General features: G+C 38.0%; 1 protein-coding gene across 12 annotated transcripts in view; it reads right to left on the bottom strand.

Annotated features, from left to right (window-relative positions):
- Positions 1-19,995, bottom strand: part of FKBP5 (FKBP prolyl isomerase 5) — a 116,896-nt gene that overhangs the window by 27,891 nt on the left and 69,010 nt on the right. For all 12 annotated transcript variants that reach the window (XM_046006364.1, XM_046006363.1, XM_046006362.1 and 9 more), the window contains 2 exons: positions 10,279-10,421; positions 9,224-9,338 (listed from right to left, as the gene is read on the bottom strand). In XM_046006364.1, the coding sequence (XP_045862320.1) occupies positions 9,224-9,338; positions 10,279-10,421 (258 nt within the window). The remainder of the gene's footprint in view (positions 1-9,223; positions 9,339-10,278; positions 10,422-19,995) is intronic.

The raw sequence follows: 19,995 nt of genomic DNA, 5'->3' as shown, positions 1-19,995 counted from the left end.
TGGATGAGAGATGATAGATCTTAGTCTAAATAGGGACCATACGCACAGCAACAAATTCTACACGAACACAAATCGGCACCACTCCTGTCTTTACATGGGGAGAGCACTTTTGTCAGACCTGGATTCTAATCCCATTCTGTCACTTAACAGTTGTGGCTTTGGGCAAGGTCATCGAAATTATCTGAAGCTCAGTTTCTCCATTCACAAAACAGAGAAAACAATACTAGCTAACTAGTAATTGCAGAGAGGATTAAATCAGGGCCCGAATGAAAGCTCTTAGCCCAACACCTGGCATCCGTTCATTCTTTTCATTCTTTTTTTTTGCATTCGTTCATTCTTATGTCAGGGTACCTACCATGTGATACACAGAGCTGAACTCAATGGAAGCTGGCTACGATTATTTTCCTGCAATCAGAGGTAAATTATACCAGATTAAGCATGTTTTTGAACTTTTGTTCAAGAAGCCACTTAATGGCTCCACAGAAAGGGCTGTCACAGTATGAATAAAACTCAAAGTTGGTAGACAAAGACAATGTCTTCCCCTTCTTTTGTACCTTACAGTGCCTAACACACAGTTCAAGGCCAGAAAGTAAATATTTATTTAACAATTAATTTGAAAACAGGGCCTTAAGGAAAACGGTAGTGATTTTCACTTACTTCTGGGAATTTTCCTTTTTGAATACTAGTTAGTACTCCTATTTTTTTTTTAAGTACTCCTATTTTTAATAAAATCCAAGAGCTATTTAAACTTTTTACTGATATGGAGCTTCTGTCTTTTAATACTATTTTAAAATAAACGACCCATTGGCTGGATTTTTTAAATTAACAAAAAAGACTTTATTTTCTACTAAGATTTTACTCTACCTGAGCCGTTTTTACAAGGAGCTACATAAATTCAAGATATTTGAAAGAATAAACAGTGTCCATTTTAGACCAAGTGCAACACTACTTTATTTTGTGAAAACATATAATAAAGTGGTTTCAAGAATTTGCTCTCTCTTACTGGGCCAAATTTACCAGGACATTCACAAATACTTCAAAAGTATATGAAAAACAAACCAAAAAAACCTCATAGCTCTATCAGATCTCAACATGGGCATACATGAAATCATTCCTCTATTTTTAATTTTTGGTACCATTTGGTTTTTGATACTTATCTATTTATTGAGAGAAAGAGAGAGGGAGAGAGAGAAGGAACGTGTGAGAGAGGGAGGATGATGGTGATGGAGAGGCAGAGGGAGAGGTGGAGAGTGAATCTCAAGCAGGCTCCATGCCCAGTATGAGCCTGATGCAGGGCTCAATCATACCACCCTGAGATCATGACCTGAGCCGAAACTGAGTTGGACATTTAACTGACTGAGCCACCGGGGTGCCCCAAGAAATTAATTTTTGGCAATTTTGCCTCCCCCTCCATTTCCCATCTGCATGGCATTTTGTTGAAATGACCCAGAACCTAATTCCAGATTGTTAAACTACTATTACTTGTATTATAGTTTTGCCATTTCAGGATGTCAAGTTAAATGCATCCAACTTTATTGACATGTTATGGAAATTACTTTTTTGCTCACTAATGTTGCTTATGCCTTGAAGTCTTCACTTCTTGGCTTTATTTTTTTGTGATATTTTAGTATATCCTACAGTTTTTTTTGTTTTTTTGTTTTTCAAAAAGGGCATGAGTCTGCATATTCCAAAAAGTTAATTTTGTTCTTCTACTTAAAGGAATTGACTGAGTATACAACTCTAGGTTCAAAATACTCATAGTTGCAATGCTCAAAGCATTGCCATGTAGTGTTTAGTATCATGAGTAAGTCTGATGTCACTGTGATTCTCATTGCTTTGCATAGAGCTTATTCCTCAAAAAAAAGTTCAAAATTTTCTTTTAAGCTGTGGATTAAGAAATTTCACCAGAATATATCTAGGGGAAAAAGCATTCTTTACTGCTGTAGGCCCCTCTCAACTGGCACTTTCGGCTCTTAAGGCTCTTCTATCTTTAGGAAATTTTCCTCTATCACATGTTTGATTAGATTTAATTGATCTATCTTTGATTTTTTTCATCCCTATCTTCTTTCTTCCACCTTCCATATCTTGGATTTTCTGAAGATGGTAATAAGTATTGTATTTTTAAAAGATTTTTAATTTATTTGAGAGCGCACATGTGTTCGCATGGAGGGGGAGGAGGAGCAGGGGGAGAGGGATGAACAGATCTCTGTGCTGAATGCTGAGCCCAATATGGTGCTTGATTCCAGGACCCTGAGATCATGACCTAAGCTGAAATCAAGAGTTGGACGCTTAACTGACTGAGCCACCCCGGCGCCCCAGTAATAATAAATATTTTAAAAATTCTCTTCTATTTCTTCTTAGTCTATCTTGGTGCTTCTTTTTCTCATGGGTACTTGCTGACATTTCTTTTGTTATCTAGTCATATTGTAAAGGAAGGATTCAGAAAGATCAAATGATTGTTGATATCTGGCACTGGTTTTCAGTTTTTCTAAGCAGTCAGATACATTTCAATGGCAGTCTTTGCCCCAAAGGGGTGGGCTGATTATGGGAATCTAGGGGTGGAGGTTCCAGAAATATTTACAGAGTATTTACTATGAGCTGAGCACGATGCACCCATGAAGGCTGGGGGAACCTTTCCCCAGTTGTGATATATGAAAAGGTCTTATTTCAGGAATAAAACACTTGAGCCTCTTTACTATTGCAGAGCTATTTCACATTCCTTCCTCTTTAAATCTGTTTTATAAGTTCAAGCCATTCAATATGTCCTCATTCTCTAGTCCAACTCCTAATACAGGGAGTCTTTTGAGGCAGATCCCTATTTTATTTTAGAAATCTGGCCTTACTGACTTTAGTCCAGGAGCAAAGACATAGCCAGACCCTAGAGTAATTCTCAATCCTTGGTTGCAAATTAGAATCACCCAGGGAGTTTAAAAATGTGTGCCTGGAGTTCCAGCCTATGAGATTTAAGATTCTTATTTAGTTGGTCCAGGCATCAGGATTTTAAAAGCTCCCCAGGTAATTCTAAATTCAGCCAAAGTTGAATACTGCTACTAAAGTTTACTACCCCAGCTGTTCCATATTGTTTTATAAGAAACCTGATGATTGCCCCATAGCCTGCTTTTGCTCCCTTGCACCAGCTGACTCTGAGCTTGGAGTTCTGCCCAAGTTTGTTGAGAAGAATGGTATGTACCTCTGCAGAGATCTTCTCTACACCTGTTTTGAGTTGGATTTCCTAAGTCTAGTTTCCATCCCTCCAATTTTATCTACTTTATTCCAGAAATTCTTCATAATTCCTGGTCCACTTCTTGTATTCTATTTTCCAGCACAATTATGGATTTCTTACTCTTTTAAAAAAATCATTCTCCAAACCCCTTGCCCATCGCTTAGGAATTCAGTGGAATCTGGATAGGGAAAGGACTTGAGAAGGAAGGGTATTCTAGCAAACTGAATCCTGCAGGTGGTTGTGCTGAAATGTTCATATTTGAAAAGACTGACAACTCTCTGCATTTTTGCATTCAAATGAGGTTGAAGGCACTGTGAGGAGAGAGAGCCACAAACAGCCAGCATTTTGATGTGTCTACTCGAAGCACTGAGATTAACAAATCCAAAAAAAAAAAAAAAAAGTGACCCAACAGGGGACTTGGGGAAGGAGGAGTGGTAGCTATTTAGAGCCTTATGTCAGATTTCTAAGAAAGCAAAGCTTAAAGGTAACCATGTAGCTACTGTTGGCAACTAAAGTATGATGACTAAAGTATCAGTCTTCATACCACTATCAATAGACTACCTTAGAACACTTTTCTTTTTTAATGGAAAAAGAACAAGATTGAAGAAAAATGACAAGATGGTCATCTTAATTGACATAAGAAAAACACACTGGAACAGAATCTAAAAATTGATCTGCAATTATTACGATCCTGACAGAGAGGGTAAAATTTTTCTGAGGGGTATCTAGGTGGTTCGATTAAGCGTCTGCCTTCAGCTCAGGTCATGATCCCAGGGTCCTGGGATCCAGTCCTGTGTCAGGCTCCCTGCTCTGTGGTGCTTCACACCCTTTCCTTCTGCCCCTCCTCCTGCTTGAGCTCTCTCTCTCTCTCTCAAATAAATAAAATCTTAAAAAAATTCTTTGAGGAAGAATAAATCCTGTCAACGAACATAAGTTCTCTCCTCTTCCACATACAAAATAATTAAAAGGAAGCAAAAGTTCATAATTCAGTAAAAGCCTTTTGATTCAGTCCATAACTTTATTCTTCAAAACCCAAACAAACGACAATCCTGGAGAAATAGGATTTAGGTATAATTAGTGTTAAGAAGCTATAAAATTAATTTGAAGACTGTTGTTAACAACAAAGGCAAATTAGTCAGGGGTTCTAGGTCAACTCTGGTAGAGTCAAAAGAATTTGGTGTTGCATTGGATGTAGGATATAAGATAAAGAGGAGTCAAGGATTTCCTTCCTTAAATCTATTTTCAGGAAGCAAAACAAATTATATAAGCAGAATATAGGGTAGAAAAAGAAATTAAATGTCCTGTATTAGGCAACTTTCTTCATTTAACTGTCGCAACAACCCGTGTGGGTATAAAGATTATTATTCCTGTTTTACAGATGACAAATCTGGATGCCCAAGGTAGTCAAGTAACTTGTCTAAAGTCCTAAGAATATCAAGTAGTGATTTCAAGATTCAGAATTCAAGTCCGTCACTTCCAAAACTTGTGTGTCCCTCCCCAACTAGTCACTGTCCCTTTTCACAGAAGTGACAGGCACTCTTAACTCTTGCGTGTCTATAATGATATATGATGGATCATCACTGTCCTGTTCTCCTTCACTGCAGAACTGCCTTTAGTTCTGGGATGTCTTCCTGGCCTTGAATCTAAATGTAAAGGTGATGCTATCAGAAATGGCAAACTGGTAAAGACCGAGAAGACTTTCCAGAACAAGGTGATCGTGGTTTCGGACAGAGTTAACCTTCTGTCTTCCTCCCACACATGGCAAACTTGTTTCAAAGAGGGAAAGCAGGACACCTTACCCTTGATAAGTGAAAATACATTTTTATATAACTGATTTGTTCCAGAAAACCAAAAAGGGCTTTTGGGAGAAAAAGTAAAAATAAACCATTTACTCTAAAATTTCCCAGGAAAGTACAATCCTAACAAGATGAAAGACAAAAATCAGTCCATAACCCTGTCTTAAGATATTTGGAAATAGAAAAAGTAAAATGAGATAAAGAATTAATCAAATATTTCTAAAATCCACTTATAGCAATGTTAAGGGAAGGGGATATAAGGGGGAAAAAACCCAGATATTAGCTCATTTTTGCAGAAGAAATACAAGAAGTATAAACCAGGAACTGTGACTAGTGGCCAAAGGAGGTAGGTAGGAAGGAAGGTGGAAATAATGGGAAAATGAGAACAAGTTAGTAGAGATGAGGGGGGAAAAACATTTCTGTGTATATCTTATTGTATAGTTTAGAATCATGGTAATGTTTCATCTACCCCAAGCACAAATAAATAGTTAACATCAACCAGTGTGTGCTGGACACAAACATAACAAATGAACGTAACTGCACTATAAAGGAATAGCATGACTACACTGAAGGGAGTGAGGAAAAGGAACTAATCTAAGTTGGAAAGCAGTGTTTTCAAATGTATGCTCTAAGGCTCATGACTAAAGGAACTATGCACAAGTTATTTCCTATATTTAGAAAGTTTGTTTTTCGCAGGGTGTGGGTTAGCAATTTTAAAACTACTTTCTGTATAAACTACAATTAAACAAATAAATATATTGTGGATAATGAGAGTGAGTTTTCTCACTGCTGGAGAAAACAGTTTTAAATAAGCAAAGGAAAGTGAGAATGAACTAGTGGTGTTGGACTGGAACTGCGAGGGTTAGTATGTACTCACAGTTTGTAATATATATACAGGCTGAGAAAGAATACCTGTAGTTGGTTATAGATACACATCGAGGCACATACATTTCCTAGCTCTGTCTGCTTAAGAGGTTCTAGAAGCAATAATATTCCACAGTGTGAGTATCCCTAGTACCTGGATCTTGGTTTCTAAACACCTTTCTCTAATAAAAGAAATCAGAGCTCCTTGCAGAATCAGCTAATTCCAGCCCCGGGGCAAGGAAGTTACAAAATGAGCCTCGAGCATCTTGTACCAAAAGTAAGGAAGTACTAGGGCGCCTGGGTGGCTCAGCTGGTTAAGCGTCCAACTATTGGTTTCAGTTAGGGTCACGATCTTGGGGTCATGAGACAGCCCTGGGTCAGGCTCTGCATTTAGCATGGAGTCTGCTTGGGATTCTCTCCCTCTGTCCCCCTCCCCCTGCTTGCTCTCTCTAAAACAATTAAGTAAAATTGCTTTTAAAAAAGATTTTATTTATTTACTTGAGAGAGAGAGAGAGAGTGAGAGAGAGAGACAACAAGCGGGAGAGAGGCAGAGGGAGATGGAGAAGCAAACTCCCTGTTGAGCAGGAAGCCTGACATGGGGCTCAATCCCAAGACCCGGAGATTGTGACCTGAGCTGAAAGCAGACCCTTAACCATCTGAACCATTCAGGCACCTCATAAATAAAATCTTAAAAAAAAAAAAAAAAAGTAAGGAAGTGCTTAAAAATCAAAGAAGGTACATTGAAAAGAACCTTCTAATGGCCAAACCTGGGACAATTTGAGCAACAAATAAGAATAGCAATGAATAATAACCTACAGAATAAAATAAATTCCCATGAGTCCACACTATTGAAAACAACTGAATAAATAGGAGAGGAGAGGCAGCTCTTCCTTATAGCAGAATTCCAATTAAATTGTAGAAGAACAATGGAAGTAGAAAAATTACCATTAGGCAAGTACTACAGTAATAACTGTTGCATACAAAATCATTCATGGACGTTAAAATCAGCACGGGAAGGCACGGTCTCCTAGTAGTTCTCTCCCAGTGAGATACTTAGTAAGGCAAAAATAGGAACTTTACAAAGGAGAAACATGGCAGACCCCACTTTAACCAAGAGACCCAAGTTAATATCATCATTAACATGTACCTCCTGATAATGAAGACCTGAGAAGGGCACAACATCACTTATATGGTATTTTTCAAAACAATATGTAACTTCAATCTAATCAGACAAACCCAAACTGAAGTATATTCTATATCAGCCAGTTGTCTTCAAACGTGTTAAAGTCATGAAAATCACAGAAAGACTTATCAACTGTCACACACTGGAGAGGCTACTGTTAGAGGGACTAAATACAATAATAATGGTGGATCCTGAATCTGACCATGGGCCAGAAAAAGGACATCGGGGTGGGAACTGATGAAATTCACATAAGATCTGCAGAACAGTTAATAGTATTGCATCAAGGTTAATTTCCTGACTTTGATAGATGTACCATGGCGAGGGAAGATGTGAACATTAGGTGAAGCTGGGTGAAGCATATAGGAGAAATTCTCTGTACTAGTTTCACAGTTTATCTGTAAGTTGAAAATTATTTTTAAATGGAAAGCTAAAAATAAAGACTCCCACTGAAAATACTACTAAAAGCAAGATCTGATTGAATTTAGCCTGCCCCAAAGTTAACTCTGCAGTGATGGCTTTGTGGCATTGTCAATAATCAGGAAAAAATTTTCCTTTTATTTTGGTTGCCAAAAACCTCCAGTTTAAAAATATTCATTATAAATTGTTGAATTTTGGGGAGTTACTATATCATAGGGGGAAAAATCTCTATTGTTGTATTTGTTTGAAAATTTTCATAATAAAAAATTAAATACATGTTATAGATAACCTTTTATGTACTTGCTAAAGGTAATTTTCTATCATCCCTGTAACTTTCCTAGAATTCTGTCATGGAATGATCAGGGCTAGCAGGACCTTACAAATCAAGATGTCTACTCCTGTGTCACTAGAAAGGAAGGAAGCTAACACTCAGAGAGGCAAGGGCTAGTTAGAGTCAGCTGAAGCCAGAATCCTATCTCTGACTCCTGGGTCTAGCTATTTCTCCAACATGTGGGCTCCTCTTCATTTATTCCAAAAGTTACCATGATAATAGTTATCTAAGCATTTCAACTGCAATAGTATAGTATTACTATTTATAACTGGTTCCAATTAAATGAGTAACTCAATCGAACTAATTTGCCAGACTCTCAGAAATGAAACATGGGTCTCAAATAGTACAAACAATGGTAAAGATAAGATCAATCATTCTAGTTTACTGTTCCAAATGAACTCTTTATTTTAAATAAAATAAAATTTTATATAAAATAAACTTATATCATAGTTCATATTGCCATCCTTTTTTTAGTGCTTTGAGTGTTTTCTTAGTGGAAGTATTTTTCTATGTCTTCTCACAACTTTTTGAAAGTACTTCAGCTCAGCGAATGGCATCTTTCAAACATCTGTGCATGTAGAGAGCATATACCTTACACCTACAGTGGAAGGCACTGTAGGTGGTCCTGGAAACAAAAAGATGAAGAAAGATTCTGGTGCTCAAGCTGGATACTGGGGAAAGGGGCAAGCACTGACTATAGTGTAGGGCACATGATGACAAATGGGGGTATGTCAAACGTACTCTGGGAGGGAGGAGGACTGATCTGTATCCCAGTCCTCAGTAGTATCCTTACTCCAAACTTAGCAAATAAAAAATGGAATAGCTTTAAGTCATCCAATAAATGGCAAAAGAGAACTTGAACCCAGGTCTCCTAGAATAGAATGAACAATTTTATCCAATTTTGATATAAGATGAACTTTTTCATCTTGAGAAAAGCCAGTGAAGTGGGTTTGAGAGTTCTGAAGTGCACTACAATCTAACTGCTCTGTTTAGTAACTCCGTAACCTTGGGCAATTTATGTAACTTCCCTCAACTTACTTTTCTTACCTGGGGATAATAAATCTTATCTCATAATGTTATTGGGAGAAATAAATGAATAAGTAAATATGTAAGGCAGCTAACATAGTTGCTGGCACTTGAAGGAGTCCATAGATTTGGACTTGATGGATGGGATTACCTTTTATTCACTTTCTGGGTCTACAGAAGCTGGCACAGGACCTGGCAGGGACATGCTGGAATGAATATTTATCAAATAAAGTCACTATTTAATAAATGTTCAATTTGAAACTATTCTTGGGCTATATTTGTTTATTACTATAAACCCACTTTTAGAAAGCAATCTCCATTTTATCCCCATAAATGGGACCCAGCTTTTAAGGACTAAGTATTGTTGTCACAGCAATACTTACTTTCTACCGTTGCTCCTTCATTTGGGTTTGAATATCCTTCTCCCTTCTGTTTGATTCTTCGGATAATGCCTCCATCTTCAAATAAATCCTCTCCTTTGAAATCAAGAAGCTCAATCTAGAAAAGAAAAAAAGGACCTGGCTGAGAAAAGACCAAACAGAGCCAACAGAACATACTAAAGACAAGGGCAACCAATTCTCCTTTCATTTTACAAAATAAAACTCTTTTATATTTATCTACGCATCTCAGTTATTGGAAAAGTAGGAAAAAAGGAACACTGCACTTTCAATACCTGGAAAGAGCCTTCACGTAATGACAATGTCTAGGACTGCATCCTGTGGGGCTGCAGTGCAAAGACAGACAGGAAATACTAGGAAAGCTGCCTTGTGGGCAAAAAGCCAGAACTACAAGGTGCTGGCCCAGAACTGTTTTGTCTGACTCTAAAGGCCACCACCTTTCCACCCCAGATTCATGGAATTCCCTTTTTCAATATAAAAATAAATCTTATGAATCAGGCCTATGATCAACTAAAAGTGTTTTTTTACCTACTTATGATGTTTCAGGCATTTCCTCCCTTAATTTTTTTCATCAGATTTGGACAAATATATATAAGTCAACACAGGGTGAGTAAGATTATTACCACCTACCACTTCTAATGAAGGAGTGAGATCTGTGACAAAGAGTAAACCTAATATGAGAATACCTTACAATTTGGTTTGGGTACACTTCAACACTTACCTCCCCTTTTCCAACCTATCTTCTGGGCAATTTCAAGTAGGTTATACTCAAACCACTGACCAGAACCTTTATTTCTTAAGCCTGGTGTCTTTTGTTTATTTGGATACGACCTTTCTGTGCCAGAAACACGTTTCTAAGAAAGCACTGGCACACACCCCTTGGGTTTGTGGGAAACAATTCAAGAAGCCAAGCTCCAAAATAAATAAGTTGGATCTGATTCTCAGTGGCAAGCCTAGCTACTTGTTCCACTGCCTGTTGCTTCAGAGCCAGCACTATAGTAGAACAGATGCTAACAAGGCAACATCACACACGTACTTACCTCAAAAAAGAGAGTTGCATTTGAGGGAATTTTGGGGAGACTGCCAGCTGATCCATACGCATACTCTGGTTTGCAGAGTAAATGGCAGATCTCTCCTTTCTTCATGGTAGCCACCCCAATGTCCCATGCCTTGATAACTTGGCCTAAGAGAAAGAAAAATGTGGTTGAAAGCTATAGGCCCTATTTAAAAATATTTAACCATAAAAAACACAAGTTCAAACGAATTTCCTATGCTCTTTACATTACACACTCAGTAAATAGGGGCTACAAAAGAACCTGGTAATATTTACCCACTAAGAAATAAATTGTGATTTTTGAGGGTGATCAGAGTAGATTCCCTGCTGAGAAGAATGAAAGTAGGATCAATTTCTAAATTGCTCAAAGACTGTATCTTCGAAAGGGGCAATAACATAATCTTTGAAATGTAGGTGGGTTGTGGTTGTTTCTTAATTTATAATTTCAACTATAATAAGGGCAATTTTCTAGGTATAGATAGAACAAAAATAGTATGGAATAAAATGGAATTTGTCCTAAGGAAGCTTATACTTTAGTTGGATAAACAAAAACAACAAACAACTGGAGAAGTATAAATTGCATAAAAGGGCCCATGAAAGGTGTCTTCTCAAAACTTAGAAAAAGAAAAAAAAAATTTTTTTAAACAAAATGATTATGTGTTCTTTTGTGAAATCACAAGAACTACTGAACTCAGAATTTCTTCCCCCCTTCCAGGAAAGAGAAGTTGATTTTACTCAACTGTAGAGCTATATTAACTTATATAATTGGGTTTTTTTGTTTGTTTTATTTGAGAGAGAGAGAGAGCACGTGAGCGCATAAGTAAGGAGAGTGGAAGGCAGAGGGAGAGGGAGAAGCAGGCTCCATCCCAGGTCCCTGAGATCATGACCTGAGCCAAAGCCAGACGTTTAACTGGCTGAGCCACCTACGTGCCCCTGGCTTATATAATTGTAATTATATCTTACAATAAGCAGTCTCAAATCCTTTGGGAAACAATAAAAAACGTAGGTGAGCTGAAGGAATAAAATACGAAAATAAGGTACAACGTCAATCAAAAACTTAAGGACAGCAAATTCAGGTAAACAATGAATCCCAGTGGAAGTAAATTTTGAAGAAAGTCATTATCCTGAACTGAGAGTGGGGGACAGGATATTAGAATAAGGGGCACTCTATACTTACGTAGGTAAGTAGAGATGGATTATACATTCTGACTTATGACTACAGCTTAAGTACTACGATCTTTCAAAAGATCAGCACTTATTTTAGTTAAAAATTTCTAAGTTCGTACAACTATTATATTAAAGCACACACAAGAGAGAAAGATATAAAGTGAAAGGGTATCCATTCTTTCCTTATAAGAAGCCACTGTTATTCCTTTTATATCCTTCCAATGTGTGCTGTCACTTCTCAAAAGATTTAAGACACAAATGACAGCATACTATACATTCAATTTGGCTTTTAATTTAATAAACATCTTGGGGCACCTGTGTGGCTCAGTCAGTTGGGCAACCTACTCTTGGTTTTGGCTCAGGTCATGATCCCAGAGTTGTGAGATGGAGCCCTGAGCTGGGCTCCACGCTGGGTGTGGAGCCTGCTAGGGATTCTCTCTGCCCCACCCCCTCAATAATATATATCTTGATCTTTCCCCATGAGTAGAAAGGAGAATGTACATTTTAGAGGGTAAAAGTTCAGCCTGTTGGGGCGCCTGGGTGGCTCAGTGGATTAAGCCGCTGCCTTCGGCTCAGGTCATGATCTCAGGGTCCTGGGATCGAGCCCCGCATCGGGCTCTCTGCTCCGCAGGGAGCCTGCTTCCTCCTCTCTCTCTGCCTGCCTCTCTGCCTACTTGTGATCTCTCTCTCTGTCAAATAAATAAATAATAAAAAAAAAAAAAAAAAAAAGTTCAGCCTGTTTTAACCTCAAACTATCTGGATTCAATACCAGGTCCGCTCCTTACAAGTGATGGGCAAATTACTTAACCACTGTGCCTCAGTTTCTCATCTGCAAAAGGCAGATAATAATAGTGCCTTCCATATAGTTGTACGAATTATTAGATAAAAAGAACAGCAATCATACTGGGGAAGTCTGGCTCAGTCGGTAGAGCACGCAACTCTTGATCTCGGGGTTATGAGTTCAAGCCTATGCTTGGTATAGAGCCTACTTATAAAAATAATAAATAATAAAAGGACAGCACCATCATCAATACAAATAGACCTACCTCTTTCTAAATGGCAGGATAATGTTCCAGTCACTCTTGTATTGAGAAACATATTAACAACAATATTCTAAATAAGGATATCTGTCCATATATGACTGTCTAGCTTGTGCAAGTAAATCTGGAAGGTAAATTCCTAGAAATGCAATGTTGACGTGCATTTTTTATTTGATAGACATATTGCCCAAATGCCCTTCCAAAATGGCTACATCAATTTATATGCTCATACATGGTTCTACTGTGAAAATAGTCCAGAATCATCAGGCAAAATGTTAAAGCCTGCCGTTCATAGGCTGACTTTCCTGTCATTGATTCTCCTCAAAGGCTGCTAGGTTTTAGAGAGGGCTCTCAAGAACATTTTTTTTCACTATTAATTAACTCTCATACTTTAAGACATACTCCTTCAGCATATCTTCATATTGTGGGGGTTACTACTGTGTATTTGTTCAAGACATTTAGCCAATTACCAAGGAACAAAGGTATAGCTATTAATACAAAGGTGGTGATTCCCTTTTTCCTTCCAAAGACCATGCAATGTAGTATGGCTAGTGGAAGAGAAAGACACATACTGCTTTTGTTTTAAACAAAAAATAGTAAACACTAACACAGACTACAAACAAGGGGCTTTTGCTTTTGAGTGGGGGTTTGAGCAATCAGCAAAAGTTTAATTCACAGATAAGGTCTACACTAGGCCTTAGAAGTCAGAAACATTAGCCTGTCAGTTAAATCCATAGGAGCCTCAAGCTAAAAAAAAAAATCATGCCCGTGCCTTTGCTTTTTTTTCTCATTTGGGAACATAAAGCTTCTCTTACAGTGAGCTCCCATTACTGAGTGAAACACACTGAGGAAAAAGTCACATGGGCATGAACCATAAAACTGCCAATCCAGGGACTCTTCTTAAAAAGTATTCCCCTCTCTCCTCCGCAAAAAGTATTTCCTTCTGGACTCCTGGGTGGCTCAGTCAGTTAAGCGTCTGCCTTTGGCTTAGGTCATGATCCCAGGGTCCTGGGATTGAGTCCTGCATCAGGCGCCCTGCTCCACAGGGAGTCTGCGTCTCCCTCTGCCCCTCCTCCCACTCATTTTCTCAATCTCTCTCTCTCTCTCAAATAATAAATACAATCTTTTTTATTTATTATTTGCCAGAGGGAGACACAGTGAGATAGGGAACACAAGCAGGGGGAGTGGGAGAGGGAGAAGCAGGCCTCCTGCTGAGCAGGGAGCCCGATGTAGGGACTCTGGGATCATGACCCAAGCTGAAGGCAGACACTTAATAACTGAGCCACCCAGGCGCCCTGATAAATAAATAAAATCTTAAAAAAAAAAAAAAAAAAAAAAAAAAAACCCAACCAGGGGCGCCTGGGTGGCTCACTGAGTTAAGCATCTGCTTTTGGCTCATGTCATAATCTCAGGGTCCTGGGACCGAGCCCCACATGGAAGTCCACATCAGGTTCTCTGCTCAGCAGGGAGCCTGCAGCCGGCATCCATTCCCCCCCCCACCCCGCTACTTGTGATCTTTCTCTCTGTCAAATAAATAAATAAAATCTTAAAAAAACACACACACACACAAAACAACCAATAGTATTTCCCCTTGTGATAAGTACCAAGTATTGTATCGAAATACCGAATCACTAAATTGTACACCTGAAACTAATATTACACTGTATGTTAACTAAGTTAACTAATTAGAATTTAAATAAAAACTTTTTAAAAAGAAATGTACTTCCCCTGATTAAAAAAAGGTATTCTACTTATCATAGAATACCTGGAAAGTACAGAAGAACACAGAAAATAAAATTTAAAACCTCTGAAATCCCAGTATTTGGGGTAAACTGTCAATTTCCTGGTTCATTTTCTTCCAAATTATATATGTACACTTCATTGGCATTTAAAATTTTTACATATTCATTCTTAAAATTCTGGTCATAGTTTATTTGGTTTTGTGATTTACTCTTTACATTTCATACTGTACAAGCATTTTTCTTATTAAAAGATAGTATCTGAAAAATGACTTTTAATAACTATATACTATTTCACCTTTTGATTATAATTTCATCATTTCCATTAATAAACACGTTCTTTCTTTTTTATTTTTATTTTTTTAAGGTTTTTATTTATTTATTTGACAGAGATCACAAGTAGGCAGAGAGGCAGGCCGAGAAAGAGGTGGGGGAGGCAGGCTCCCCGCTAAGCAGAGAGCCCAATGCGGGGCTTGATCCCAGGACTCTGGGATCATGACCTGAGCTGAAGGCAGGGGCTTATCCCACTGAGCCACCCAGGCGCCCCTATTATTTTAAATGTTAATGAACAATTCTGTACCTAAATCTTCATGTAGCTTTTTTTTTTTCCATAGTAAAGGCCTGTTACCTGAAAATCAGAACTATAGTTGGTAGGTTAATTTAAAATGTTGCTTTGAGTGAGGAATCAAAAAAAGAACATACACATGTCTCGAACATTTATTTTAAATTAAAACATATCAAAGTATGTTAATTCACTAATCTTTGTAACAAAGTCAACTCCTTGTCTTTAGGTAAGGCTTTAGATAAAAAGTTTCACATCATCTTTACTGTATACAACATAGTTATGATATATCACTTCAATTTATAATGTGGGTTTCTTTAAAGTGGACTAAGAACCAGAAGTTACTTGTAAAGCAATCAGTAAAATTCTGGTAAAAATATGGTATAAATGGCCTACTTGTTTTTTGCCTTTTACCCACCCCTAATTCAATAGCAATTTAAAAAATGCTTTTAGCAATTCATCTTAGTAAGTCTTTCCAAAAATGTTCAAGTTTTCATTGAAATAATCCCTCTTTCTCTCTACATGAATTGTTTTATGTAAAACACAAAGTATTTTATATATGATCTAATTAAAGTCTATAATTACAAAAAGCACAATAGAGATAAACAGATTTCAACTGATTCTTACTAAGAGGAAGAAAAATCAGCCCCTAACATCTGGAAACTGCTTGACACTGACAGCTAGGCCTTAATGATGTCTGAAGCAGGCCAGGGGGGAAGCTAGGCCATGCTATTTTCCTGTTGGACATAAACAATCTCACAAAACATCAACATCAGACAAGGTCACTCCGAGACCATGAAAAAGTGAGACAAAACAAAAACACTTCAAAATTTTGTCTGGACAAAAAATAAGGTCATTTTGCAACCTACCAAATACCAAACATCCCCCTCTCCTGGCTGACAGGGGTGACTGCTGCTTCTCCAGCAGGTGTAGCTTTTAGTCTCTGTCTATTCAGCCTTCCCCCTAGATAAGACTTATTAAGATACCCAAAGACTCAGCCCACATCCTAACAATATCCCATCCAGAGCAAAGACCCTCTTCCTTAAACCCTTCCTCAAATCACCTAATACAAGCTCAGATTCCATAGTAAATCCTTTTGAACACTCCTACTAAAATACCCCACAATTTCCCATATGCATTTTCCCTCCCTACAATGAGTAAAAAACCCAGCTTGTTCTATAACCTGTGTCCCCAGTGGTCTGTGGCTGGAGGGCATTGACAAGGCCCACTTGAACTGGCTGAAGCAGAGTACAGAACCATACCACAGAGTAAGAAAATAGCAGTACCATTCAACATATTTGCAAACAGAATGGAGAGCATAGTCTGGAGTTTGTTAAGCAAGCTTCTACCATACTTTCTTAGGTTGAATTCTTAGAAGCAGAATTAAACATTTTTAAGATTTTTAATCTTTAGGGTCTTTTGAACTTTAGGATCATAATAATAGGTATAATACACCAAGAATATGGAATTTGTTCTAACACTTGACCTGGACTTCCATTTCATTAGCTCAAACACAATTTATCAATTTCAGGAGTCCTATTTCTAACACTATCTGAAGTAAAAATACATATTTAAACAAATGTATAATGTACAAATGTATAATGTCCCTACGTTCAAATGCTTTCTATATATACCTAACTGTAGGCAATGAACTGTACTTTTTTCTTCCTTCTGCAAAGTGTAATCAAAGAATACATTTTAAAATACAAAATTTGCGGGCACCTGGACGGCTCAAGTAAGTTAAGTGTCCGACTCTTGGTTTCGGCTCATGTTATGATCTCAAGGTTGTGAGACTGAGCCCCTTGTCAGGCTTCATCAGGCTCTGTGCTGGGTGTGCAGCCTGCTTTGGATTCTTGCTCTCTCTCTCTCTCTCTCTCTGTCCCTCCCCGACACTCCCCTCTCTAAAAACAAAAACAAACAAACAAAAAAACTCATAAAATTGGGGCACATGAGTGACTCAGCTGGTTAAGTGTCTGCCTTCGGCTCAGGTCATGGTACTGGGGTCCTGGGATCAAGCCCCACATCAGGTTACCTGCTCAGTGGGGAGCCTGCTTCTCCCTCTCCCTGCCACAACCCCTGCTTGAGCTCTCTCCCTCTGTCAAATAAATAAAATCTTAAAAAAAAAAAAGGCCCACAAAATTTTATAGGTTCAATGTGGGTTCATCAATTTCAGTAATGTACTGCTCTGGTGGGGTATGCTGTTAAAACAATAGGAGGGGAGGCTATGCATTTGTGAGCATGGGGCATGTATCAGAACTCTGTAACTTCTGCTCAATTTTACTATGAACCTAAGAGTGCTCTAAGACTAAAGTCTATTAAAAATCATATTAACACATCTTAATGGAAGCAACCCAAGTGTCCACCAATAGACGAATGGATAAAGATGTAGATAAAGACAGATATATACACATACACATAATGGAATATTACTCAGTCATAAAAAAAAAACGTAATCTTCCCATTTGCAACAATATGGATGGATCTAGACGGTACAATGCTAAGGGAAATAAGTGTCAGCAGGGCACTGGGGTGGCTCAATCTGCTAAGTGTCCGTCTCTTGATTTTGGCTCAGGTCATAATCTCAGGGTCGTGGGATCAAGCCCGAAGTTGGGCTCTGCACTGGGTATGGACCCGGCTTAAGATTCTCTCTCTCCCTGTCCCATCTCCCCCTCTGTAAAAAAAGAAAGAAGTCACGGGGCGCCTGGGTGGCTCAGTGGGTTAACGCCTCTGCCTTCGGCTCAGCTCATAATCTCGGGGTCCTGGGAACGAGCCCCGCATTGGGCTCTCTGCTCTGCAGGGAGCCAGTGTCCTCCTCTCTTTCTCTCTGCCTGCCTCTCTGCCTACTTGTGATCTCTGTCTGTCAAATAAATAAATAAACAAAATCTTTAAAGAAGAAAAAAGAAGAAGTCAGTCAGAGAAAGAAAAATACTGTATGATTTCAGTCATATGTGAAATTTAAGAAATAAAACAAATGAACAAAGAAAAAAAACAGACAATAAACAAACAAACAAACAAAAACCAGAATCTTGAATATAGAGAAATGGTAGTTACCAGAAGGAAGGTGGCTGGGGCTATGGGTAAAATAGGTGAAGGAAATTAAGAGTACACTCATCATGATGAGCTCTGAATGTACAGAATTGTTGAGTCACTATACTGTAACCTGATACTAATGTAACACTGTATGCTAATTATACTGGAATTTAAATAAACAGATTTATAAAATAAAGAAAAAATTAAAAATTATATAATAAATTTAAAAATATAACATTTTAATTTAATCATGGAATACTTTCATCCACAATAAAAACTTTAGTGACCACTTTAGAACATTCTAACATTTTGCTTTATTGATTTAAAACATTTTTAAGAGGTGCCTAGGTGGCTCAGTGGGTTAAAGACTCAGCCTTCGGCTTGGGTCATGATCCCAGGGTCTGGATCGAGCCCCACATCGGGCTCTCTGCTCCGCGGGGAGCCTGCTTCCTCCTCTCTCTCTGCCTGCCTCTCTGCCTACTTGTGATCTCTGTCTGTCAAATAAATAAATAAAATCTCTAAAATTTTTTTTTAATTGTGGTAAAATACATGCAAAATTTTCATCACATACACATACAAATTTACTATCACAACCCTTTTTAAGTGTGCAGGTCAGTACTGTTCAGTATATTCATTGTTGTACAACCAGTCTCTACAACTTTGTCATCTTGCAATGTTAAAACTCTACCCATTAAACAACTTCCCATTTCCCTTTAGTATTAGCTATTAGTCTTTCAACATAGACTTTCTCCCTCTTACTCCAATATACTAATGACTGACGAAATTAACAGTTGGTTTTACTAGTGATCATGGGTCATCACACAGCAGAGAAGACTATTAATGTTACAGGAAGACTGTTGATATTACTTCATTATAATTTAATCTCAATAGTAAGAGAGAAAGAAGTATAGGTATGTGAAGAATCCAAAATGATTGGTTTCTTTGTTTCTCTTCTCAGATCTGGTGAAGAAAATAACAGGCGTTTTCACTTCATAATTCCCAACCATGTTTGTCACATACCAGGAACATCAAAAACAACTTCACTGAAGCAGCTCTCCTAAGAAATCACCAGATCTAGATAAGGGTAGGTGGGGATGGGCAAAGCCTAAGCATGCTTGGATTTACTTCGAAGAACTGAAAGAAATAATTCTTTCATTTCCCAAATCGATCCCTTCTCAATTTTAGTAATAATATACCTGTTAGGGAGGAAGGGGGAAAAACCAGAACTTCTACCATGGAAGTATATTGGAAAATGTTGAGTCCTTATTTCAACTTCCTTTAAAATGAGTTATGAACACAGTTCTAGGAATTCAGAACATGTAAGATTTAGTTAAGAAAACCCAATATGCAGAGAGCTTGGATGGCTCAGTCAGTTAAGCGTCCGCCCTTGGCTCAGGTCGTGATCCCTGGGTTCTGGGATTGGGCCCCATGCCGGGCTCTCTGCTCAGCAGTGAGCCTGCTTCTCCCTCTTCCTGCCGTTCTCCCTGCTTGTACTGTTTCTCTGTCAAGTAAATAAATAAAATCTTAAAAAGAAAAAAGAAAAGAAAGAAAACCCAGTAAGGGAAACCACCATCTCTTCATTCTAATTTGTGTAACATATTCTGAAGTAGTAATAATCAGTTGTCTTAGATTGATTCAGTTTTTGTCTTTCCGGACATCCTGGGGCTAAAAAAGATGGTTAAGCATTATTTCACGAAGTCTGTATGCAGGCATAGCAAATAGAGTTAGGACCCAAACCGCTGTAGCACAGTTTCTGCCATTCCACTAGGAAGCCAATAATCCTAACACTGTAACAACAGTAACAAACATGTGAGTGCTTATATGTGCTAAACAATGGTGTGCAATGTCTTACTTACTCTTCAGTGTATAACAGTATATGTTATCATTATCATTACTTTACAAATGAAAGAAGTGAGGCACGGAGTTTAAAAGACGGCACAGGAAGAGCAATGGACACATAGACACCCAACCTGTGGGTAAAGCTCAAATGTATGTGGATGCATAAATGTACATATATATGGTATGTGTATTTTTATGGCAATTTTTTTATAGATAAGCACTCATAATTCTATATTTTTTAATTTTTATTTTTTAATTTATTTATTTGACAGAAAATCTCAGAGAGAGAGAGAGGGAGCACAAGCAGGGGACGTGGGAGAAGGGGA

Source organism: Meles meles, chromosome 5 (genome assembly GCF_922984935.1).
Source record: "Meles meles chromosome 5, mMelMel3.1 paternal haplotype, whole genome shotgun sequence".
NCBI classification, from domain to species: domain Eukaryota; kingdom Metazoa; phylum Chordata; class Mammalia; order Carnivora; family Mustelidae; genus Meles; species Meles meles.
The sequence above is the reverse complement of the archived record's forward strand: the minus strand, read 5'-3'. Positions and strand labels throughout refer to the sequence as shown.